We start from the raw sequence: 10846 nt of genomic DNA on the forward strand, positions 1-10846 counted from the left end.
TGCATTTTTAATGATCATATTTCTGGTGCCAGCATCCGTGGCTTGTAAAAAACCTGCCTCTCAATCTTGTTTACAACATAAGATTTAGTAATAAATTGTGAATTACAAGTGAGGAGAGGTTGATGTATTTTGTATTCTGGCAAGGAAATTTCAGTTTATTAAAGTGTACACCAATCTCCTTGAAATGTCCCTACATCTGATACTGCAGCATACTGAGTCTCTTTGCTGCTTGATAAAGCCATTTCCTAGGTAATGTCAGCTCCACAAGGCTACACATATAAAAAACTCATTAGAATAAGTCTTCCTGCATGGTCAYGTTCAGATGAGAGTCCTGTAAATTTATCAGCGGTGTTCCTGAAATGGCTTTCAACTTGGATCTGCACCTCCCTGTTTGCCAGAGATCTGATCTTGGATAAAAACTTATTTGGAATCCTTTCTTGGCTCACATAACAAAACATTGCTCCATCTTTCTTCTGCTCAATGATCAGCATCGGTTTTGTGCCACAAACTTCACTAAATAAAACATGTAATGACAAGGATGGTACTGACAAAAAGGAAGAGAGATTAAATGCACTTTTTCAGCCACCTATGGAATATCAGAATTCAGATGCAACAGGGAGAGGACAGAGGGATGCAATATGTTTAGGAAAACAAAGTTATTCTCAGAACAGAAGAAGGCATTGAAGTTCTGAAGTACAAAAGGCATAGGGAGTCCAAAGGTAGTGGAAAAAACAAGTGAGAAAAAGGGTTCCTCTTGGTTAAATTAGTACTGGAAAATGTCTCCATCTAGAAGTGAAGCTGAGGCAAGAAAGGGAATATTTARCTGTCTATATTTTATTTCCTCCCAAATTTCAGATTCATTGCTTCTGCATGCACTATTCCCCAGYGATCAGGCTCCTTGGACAAAAACCTAGTAATTCTTTTCCTTTTCTTCAGATTTCTATGTACTATCCCAACACGTACCGCAAGTAAATTTCTTGCTCCTGGTTTAGTACCAAACTTACTCTTTCCACCCTACTGCAGCTCCGCTATGTCCCCATGTGTTGTGCTGGCAGCATCCATGCGATACAGCACCAATTCACACATTAGTATGGACAGTATGGGTGAACCATAGACTCAGTCACACMAGGAGGAACTCAGAGGTTTAAGTCCAGAAATATATGCCAGTCATCCCACTCTTCCTCCAAACCCTTCTTTGCATTATATTCACAGCATGTGGAAGAGAAACAGCTGCCACGTAAGTTTAGACACAACTGAAGGGATTTTCTTTCCCATTTTCCTGATGACCACTGCTGATGCTAATTTTTTAGCAGCTTGATGAGAATCTGAGGACAAGGCCTTATGCATTCAAAAATGGTGCTCTAGAAAGACCAAATAAATTTTGTGTGACATCTCAGAGCTTTTCTGGTTTGGTTCAGTTRCCACTAGCATTTAAGGTCATTTTTSATGTGAGAATGTAGTAATTTTTTTCCCTTTCCGACATTCAGGGACAGCATACAACAATATCAAAACCAAAGTTTTGTCCAGTGACCTCTGGAATTGCAAGAAAATTATATTCTGTTAATTTCAGTGCCATTTGGATTGTTTTCAGGTTATATTGACATTTTTCTCAGTCTCTGTGTATCCCAAATACACCAATTATTTGATTTTCTTAATTGGATTTCCATGAAAACAGGAGCTTAGCTATTTTATACCTCTTGAAATATTTTCTGTGCCATTCAAGAGTGAGAGTATATATATWTTTACTACAGCTACAAAAACACTTTTACCAAATAAAGTGCAGTGAAGCCAGGATAGCAGTGTCATCATTTTGCTGTCCATCTGAAAGTGACAGATAAGAGTTGGATTATCCAAAAAAACCCTTGGATGGAAAGGATTGAAAAATGTGCAGCCCAGCTCTGTGTGACATAACAACCATTTCACAGAGCTCTGAGAGTACTGTGCTGTATCCCATTTGGGGTCTGGTCTGGCCCCAATCCTGGTCTGGATTGGCTGCTCCCCACACCCTGAGGRCRTTCTTGTACAGCCAGCRAGAGCYRCAGGGAGCAGTCAGTGCTGGGGGCTGCTGCTGTCTTGGCTCCTGACACCCCTGTGGGACAACTCCCATCTGTGGGGCCAAGGGAGGGGTGATGCACTGTGAAACTCAGTGGATCTCAGCAGGTTCCCACAAGGACTCTTCCTGCAGGATGCTGATTCCCGCTGTGGCAGAAGTCATGAGGGTCTCCGCTATCTCATAAAACTGGATTCTGACCCACATCCAAGCAAAAATAAATTAATCTCTTGCTCAAAATATTTTCAAAGGGTAACTGCTTGTTGCCATCAGGCTGTTTTCTTGTGTTCTTGTAGGACAGAACACAGTTTAGTCTGTGTTGACATTTATTTTGCTGCTGAAACATTATTAGGATCTTATTTTTGATCATAATTGGTAAGGCTGTAGTTCAGACGGGGGGTAAAAGAAGAACACATTTTTTTCTACTTATTTTTAGGGCTATAAATGCATATCAGGATTRATAATATTCAGTTTTCATCCCCTTTTCTATGCCCTGTATTTGTCTTTCCTCTTTATTTCATATTCCAYGTGAAATGTAATCATTGACATAAGTCACTCTCACTCTCTTCCTCTTGGCTAAAGCATGTCAGGATGAGTTAAGGGTTCAGGTGGCAATATTATGACCAAGATCTCTGGTTCCTTGTTGCTGTCTTTGCAGACTTTTCTTCCCTCAGTTGCCTGTTCTAGGTAGGGTGTAAATCCAACTTCCAGCCCAGCATGAGCCACACAGCACTTCAGGCTAAGGGGAACTCATTCAATTTTTCTGAGCTAAACAAGCAGCCCTTGGAGGCTCTTATACTGGATGGAGGGGAACTTGCCAACAAAGCCAGAAGGATCTGCTTGTAATTGCTCCTTGCATTATGGAAAGTTTGCTGCACATGATGCTTTTGGAGCAAAACATTTACAACACACCGAGCCAGCACTTTTTAGTGAAACTTAAATCAAAACAGTAGAGCTGGCATAAGGATAGACCTGATTGTTGTAATTCATCAATTGTTCCTGTCATTCTGCACACTTGTGTAATTAAGGAATAATTTCCCATATGGTCACAAAGTAACTTTCATGTACTATTCTAAGATTCATGGCCTTGCCTCTTACTGCAGTGCACAGCGAAATCTGCATCTTCYAGTCACTGAGGACATAGACCCCTGAGCTAAAGATGTTCCAGCTTTCATGGTTTAAGAAGTGACCAATCCCAAATCCTGTCCTGCAGAGGTGACAGAATACACACAGGCACAGTCATCAGCTGCATCCATTGCCACCTTTGCTGATGGTTTCAGTAAATGTGCCAGCCTGGGCACTGCAGCAAAGACAGCACAGGGTCACCCATTCATACCCTGCTATTCAAGCAAGTGCAAAAGGTCTGTCCCTGCAGAGCAGGGCAAAGAACTGGTGGATACAGTAATATTCTGAATACAGAAAATAATTCTGACACGTTAAAGATGTCCTCTCCTCCCTTCTGATGGTCCAGATTCCATGGGGAGGTTAGGGGCCTGACATGTCCCTCAGGACTTTGGAGATTGTAATCCTCTGTTTGGATAATGTTGGGGTTAAATATATGTCTATATCTATCTATCTATCTATCTATCTATCTATCTATCTATCTATCTATCTATCTATCTATTTATCTATCTATCTATATATATATATATATATATATATATATATATGTATATATATATATATATATATATATATATATATATATATATATATATATGTATATAAGCTACCCGGTTAACTTTTATATATTTTTATTATGATGCTGACCTTTTTACATCTCGGCTTTCCATGTAAGTGAAAACCTAAATAACTAATCAAGATATCTCTTCTGCCATCTTTTGGGATTATAAGGAGAGAAAAATTTAGAAGCATTAATATAAGCTACCTAAGTTTGTAACATGAATGAACTTCAGATAATGAGTGCCAAATACTATATGAGGACTCATTCATTGCTAAAGTGTGGCTAAGTTGTTGCATGAGTTTCAACCTTGGTGTTTGTACTTCTGTTAACCATGGAAGGATGTCTGAAAACTTGAAACCAAGAAAACCAAGTCCTCTGCAAGTCAAACTTGCTGACTTGGATGCCCAATCCCACTGAAAAATATTTAGAACTTCCTAAGCCAGCAGCAATTTTCTGCCAGTTTTACTGTCCATGTGCAGATTCAGTGAGCTTTAGCTCATGAKGTTAACTTAGGAAAATTTATTGAATTCACTTTTAGGAGTGAAGGCTATTCACAATCCCTAGTCTGTTATGTTAACCTTTGAAACTAGTTTAATTATGTCTTTTATATTGCCTACCATGAAAGGGATTTTTCRGTGCTAGTCTAACACATTTTGATGGATGCTGAAGGTATGATAAGGTCTTGTAGGTATCAGGGCTATAATAACATATTAAAACAGTGTTTTGATCAAACACACAGAAAATATGGTCTATAGTACCATGCTTTATATCTGTAAACTCTTCTCTCAGATGAACTAATTTTAATGCAGCATGAAAGATCAGAAATGAGAGACAAATTGGCCTCCACAGAAAGTGGAGGACAGTGTATTTTACTAATAAACGTACTAATAGACCTATGGCAGTAGTCAGGCCTTCAAGAGCATTTCCTCTCCTTGTTTATGGCACAGTTTATTCCATCCATGAAGTAGCTGGATGCTTTTCCAAAATATCAGAAACTACTTTTTTTTCCTCAGAAGATCCTTAGATATCCTTATCTGCATTTCTTTGGCAGTCCTTTGAGGAACCCTTTCCTTAGCATGTTCAATGGAAGTCTGATTTTTTTCTCTATCTGCTAATTTTCCTCTTCATGTATGTRTCTGGTTTTCCTCCACACTGAATATTTTTCTGGCCAGAAGAGCATAAGGGTAGTTTTATATAAATTTTACTGGGGCTCCAAGCACCCTTGAGCACAGAACTCCACTCCAAACTGGAGTGTGTCCTAACAGCCTTTCCACAAGCCAAAGATTGCCTCAGTTCCTCAGCACTATGGGCACCACAGGACAATTCTGCTGGCTTTGTTCCATCTGTTTTTGAGCCAGTTAGGAAAGAAAACTTTCCAGGTGCTTGGAGATGTTGATAAAGTGTAAGAGGTAYCTGTGGGGCACTGCCATGGCCATTGACAGGAACGAGTTCTTTTTGTGGTAGCATTTTTCAGCTTTTGTCTTGGTTTATTCCTGGCCATCAGCCTAACAGGAACACTCACAGTGCTGTTTCACCATCTTTCTTTTACTTGATCTAGTTTTCCTTGTCTGCAAAGTGCCATTGTCAGAAACCATTACCTGCAAAAGTATTGTATGGATACTTCACCAATCATTGTTTCATGAAGATTATCCAGTCTTTAAATCTTAATTGAGGAATAAATCATTGCAAAGTTCAGCAATCTCCTTGTAAAGTATACTCAGTGATGGGAAAAATGGGACGAGTTTTCAACTCTTTTCTCAGGTATTTCATCAAGAGAATGTAAAAAGAGTAATAAAGCAAGGAAGGCATGAAATAGTCTGAAACTAATGAGGAACACTTGGTTATGATTCACCTCTGCTACAATGTTAGAAATGAGGCAAAATTTAGCCCCTATATCATTGTCTGCATGCAAAGGCYAGCTGCCAGATAAAGACCTTTTCTCTTCAAATTTCCTGTCTAAGAATACATAGCAGTGTTAGAAGCTGGAAACTATTTGTTTCCCAAAAATATTAATTAAATTTTGCTAAAATCAGAACTAGATTTTGAGGTTATTTATTTATTTATTTATTTCTTCCTGGGAAGAATACACATTGGGATGTATGCACACAACAGAGGATGCTTTCTGGTGTTCACCCATTTTCACTGCTCTCACTTCTGTAAAATTATGATTTTAATGATGTGATTGCTTGCTACTTTAAACTTGAAAATGTCAGAAAGAAATAGTGTCTCCCTCACACTGAATACTGAACAACTAAACCTGCAAAACCAGCAAGAATTAAAAATTTATCATCAACTAATGCAATGAGAATGTTCATAAAAATCTAATGTTCTTCTTGCACTTAGGTGTGGAAATAATTTTATTATTGTAAGAGAAAGCTTTTCACATCAAAGCAGTCAAATATGGATAGCAAATTAATCTGTATTCAGCAAGAAGCCCAATTCTGTCACACGAAAGTGACTGCAAATTTGTATCCTTTAATTGCACTAATGTCAAACACTCATTGACCCCAATCCTTCTGATTTTTCCTCTCTGTTCAAGAACACAGAAATATCTGCCTTATAATACTGKCACCTTATTGAAGGTATTATATCTTCAATAGTGTTATTTCTGTAGAGATACAGAATACAGAAATACTTGGAGAAGAAAGAAGTCTAATATCTATGAAATAATATTTACTACTAAGAATGACAGTGTCAGATTTGGAAAAAGTTAAACTCCATGTAAAATATAGAAAAAGACAAGCAATAGATCTTGCATGTAGAAATTCCCAGAGTATAGTCTTGATATCTACATTTACTCCTGTTCATCAAGTCATTGAGATCACTGGTTGGMTAATTAATTGCAATTTCTTGGCATCCATACACCCATCAGACCATCCTAACTACCCTCACTGTTGAAAATACAGATGTGAGCATCTGGCACTCCACCTTCACAGGGTGAAGTGCCTTGTCATGAGCCACTCCAAGTCAGGATGACACTCTCCTATCTGACCTAACCAGAAGACAGAACATGATTACAAAAATACAAAATTTTCAAGTAAGTTAAATTTTACAGTCAAGTCCAGTCAAGCTCAGTGTAAGTGAAGGAGAAATAAAATATTTTAGTTGCATTTTCTCCATTCCATCATCTACTCCCTGCTGTCCAGCCCTGGTTGGCTATGCCAGCACATCCACTGTTTCCAGGAAGTTACACTCCAGAACATCAAGATCTTCCCCCTTTTCTATTACTGTATTGGGTCCAGCTGAGATGGAGCTCATTTTCCCTACARTGCTGTTCTTTGCTTTGGTAGCTCCAGACACATCAATAACACAGCAGCAATTTTTCAAGGCTCTCTCTCCAACATTCCTCCCTCACCAGTATSTCAGGTATGAGCAAGATCTTGTGAGGGCACACAGCCAAGACAGCTGACYCAAACTGACCAAAGGAATATTCCRYACCWTATGATSTCTGCTCAGCAATAAAACCCAAGAGAAAGGTATAGGTGTGTTCATTTTTTTTTGTTATGGTATTTTTCTTCTAAACAACTCTACTTTTACTGAAGCCATGCTTCCCAGGAAGTGCCTGGACGTCACCTGCTGATGGCAAGTAGAGAACAAACTTTTTGTTAATAYAGTCTGGTGCCACAGGGCACAAAACCCATCTCAAGTGAAAGGGGAATGTCACAAATTGTGTGTATTAGACTGAGGGGARCCGAGCAGGGGTCAGGTGGGAAAAGCACACCATTGTGCTCACCCAGAGGCACCTTGTACCCTTGGCATAGACTGCCCCAGGAGAGGGTCCTTCAAGGACAAAAAAGAGTGTCCTGATGGGTTTCTGAAGTAGCCACTCTGAACATAAAAGATCAAGCACTTACCTACCCTGCTTGACTGCTCAGAAGATCACTTTGTTGTGGGACTGCTGTAAATTGAAGAACAGCAGGTGYCAATTGCTATCAGGATGGTGCACTGGCAGCAATGTAACCCACACCAAGACTCCCTGGCTCCCATCCATGGTTCATCATCTGGGAAGGCARGGAGTGATCAGCAAGACTCACTCACCTTTTAGCAGTCCCATATGGCCATTGCAAAAGTCTGGTGGAGGGTGGAGGTGAACAGTAGACTGTGGTGGCCTGAACAAAGCCACAGTGCCACTGAAGGCTGCTGTACCAGACACACCGGAGCTCTGATAGGAACTGAAGTGGAAGGGAGACAAGTGGTAGGCTRCAGGTGATGCAGTGCCAGTCTGGATTTTCAGATCCTTTGGCAGCAGAGTACTGGCCACAGTTTGCTTTCGTGTGGAGGAGTGCTCAGTACACCTGGGATCTGCCCCAGGGGTGGAAACACACCCCTACTATTTGTGATGGACTAACCTGGAAAAAAATGGTACCTCTGAGAATCTACAATATATCATTGCATGGGGCAGCAAGGTAGCACGAGTGTTTGAGAAGGGAAAAAGAGTAATTCAGATCMTTCTGAAAGCCATGAAAAGAAGAAGGGTCAAGGGACCTGAACAGCAGACTCAGCTCTTGGGAGTAAAATGGAAGGATGAGACCTACCACAGGTCTGTGGCTGTTGTCAGCAAGACAGCAGCTACATCTGCCCAGAAATCCTGGCCAGAAAGCAAAAGTACCTATCCAGGTTCTCCAGTGCAGAAAGAAAGGAGGAAAGGAGAAGGGATGCCAACAAGTTTTCTATCAGCTGTTATTCCTGTCTATTGATCTGCACACTGTAGAATTGAAAAACTTTTTGACTTCCTGTGACTCGGGTGTATAGAATGATTTACTAAAATCTATGCAGGACTGAAAATACAGGTGTCCTTAGATGGCTTGTACTGCTAATTCAGCTTTGCTGTTAATTTATTAATTTCAGTTTGATTTCAAAAGTTAGATTTTAATTAGGTTTTAATTTTCCAGAAATTTCAAAAGGATTAATGACAGGTAAAGAAGTGAGCAGAGTGTGCCATCCCAAATATCCTATTAATTAAAACTCTGGTTCTAGAAAAATTTTGTTAGAGAAAAGGTAACATATCTGAGAAAAAAAAAAAAAAAAAAAAAAAAAAAAAAAAAAAAAAAAAAAAAAAAAATAAAAAAAAAACCACCAAAAACCAAAACACTTTTTTTTAACAGAGAATCTGCAAGATTTCTCTTCAGAATCATTAAACAAATACCAATATGTTCCATAGTGTACAATATAATTAGTAGGATTGACATCTAGTTCTTTAAGTGCAAATAGTATGCAGACAGTTCTGAAGCATTTTGTACTGAGGTAATGTAACATGAGATGGAAATTTGTTCATAAATTACTGTACTTCACAGAATTTAAAAGGTAAATTCCACATTAAAGGTGACTTACTGTAATCATCTTGGTCATCATGTTAGGTTCCTGATAAAGTGTATTACTGAAATAAGCTGTCACTGAAATGTACTTATTGTGCCATTATACTGACATTATGTTCACACAATCTGAGCCTACGCTTATTACAATGGCAGCTCCCTGAAAGACAAATRGAAGAGAAATACCAGAAAAACCTCCAACTATTATTAAAGAACCTCACATCTATGCACTTCACTTTACCTTTTTCTGTCTCTTTTTCTGTAGGTTGTGACCTCATCCCAGTCCAGTATCTCAGATGGGGTGATCCYGAACCAATTGCAGCCGTTGTTTTTGCATGCCTGGGTCTGCTGGCCACGCTGTTTGTTACAGTCGTATTCATAATGTACCGCGATACTCCGGTGGTCAAATCATCCAGYCGAGAACTCTGCTACATCATCCTGGCCGGCATCTGCTTGGGTTACCTGTGCACTTTCTGTCTGATTGCAAAACCTCAACAGATTTACTGCTACCTGCAGCGAATTGGCATTGGCCTCTCGCCGGCTATGAGTTACTCTGCTCTGGTAACCAAAACCAACCGCATCGCAAGAATCCTGGCTGGAAGCAAGAAGAAAATTTGTACCAAGAAACCGAGGTTCATGAGTGCCTGYGCCCAGCTGGTGATTGCATTTATCTTGATATGTATACAATTAGGCATCATARTCGCCCTCTTCATAATGGAGCCACCAGATATAATGCATGATTACCCAAGCATCCGAGAGGTCTACCTGATTTGTAACACCACCAACTTGGGCGTCGTAACTCCCCTTGGATACAACGGATTATTAATTCTGAGCTGCACCTTCTATGCGTTTAAGACAAGAAATGTCCCGGCTAATTTCAACGAAGCAAAATATATTGCCTTCACGATGTACACCACCTGCATCATTTGGCTGGCTTTTGTGCCAATATATTTTGGGAGCAATTACAAGATAATCACCATGTGTTTCTCCGTGAGTCTGAGCGCCACAGTGGCCCTCGGCTGCATGTTTGTGCCCAAGGTGTACATCATTCTCGCTAAGCCGGAGAGAAACGTGCGCAGTGCGTTCACCACGTCGACGGTAGTCCGCATGCACGTGGGGGATGGAAAGTCATCTTCTGCYGCCAGCCGCTCCAGCAGCCTGGTGAACCTGTGGAAAAGGAGGGGATCATCCGGTGAAACGCTTAGGTAAAGGTTTCTAATGTGGGAGTGTGGGGAGGCAATGATGATCCTCTGGGAAGACAAAAGACAGTGTGCTAATTTCCTTTGTCTCAGCACTGGGAGTGGAGTGAGTCCTATGTCCCACATCTGAATGTTTCRGGTTTGATTTAGTCTAAATTCTGTGCAAAAATGGGGGACAAAGCAATGGGCAAAGTTGGAAGGACTGGCTRTGACAACTGTACTTGAATCTAGGGAGAAAAAAATATTTTAGGAAGAAAAAAAATCAAGAGAACAAAAAATAAAACACATTGCCTTGTCCTGAATGCACTCATTTATAATCTCTTTCCCTAAATAAACTTTGTAGTGTCTGCATTTTGCCTCTAGTTACAGCAGAAAGACACCAAGGTTGCTGCTACAGCTCCATAATCAAGGTGGAGTATTAAACACAAGAGTCATCGTGAGCAGTCACTGTCAGGCATCTGAGGATTTGTTTCATATGGCTCTTCTGTTACCCATTTTATCTCCTGTTTTCTTGATTGTCCTTTCTTATATTCTTATATCTCTTCTTGTTTTCTTTCTTTTTGTCTTCACCTGTCTTCTCTTCCTTACCTTTTTCTCTACA

General features: G+C 39.9%; 1 protein-coding gene across 1 annotated transcript in view; it reads left to right on the forward strand.

The window, feature by feature from the left end:
• Positions 1–10255, forward strand: part of GRM5 (glutamate metabotropic receptor 5) — a 196479-nt gene extending 186224 nt beyond the window's left edge. The window contains exon 7 of the mRNA XM_057373642.1: positions 9312–10255. Within this exon, the coding sequence (XP_057229625.1) occupies positions 9312–10255 (944 nt within the window). The remainder of the gene's footprint in view (positions 1–9311) is intronic.
• Positions 10256–10846: the final 591 nt, after the last annotated feature.

This window comes from Malurus melanocephalus, unplaced genomic scaffold (assembly GCF_030028575.1).
Source record: "Malurus melanocephalus ecotype Western Australia unplaced genomic scaffold, MMel_1.1 scaffold_204, whole genome shotgun sequence".
Lineage (NCBI taxonomy): Eukaryota > Metazoa > Chordata > Aves > Passeriformes > Maluridae > Malurus > Malurus melanocephalus.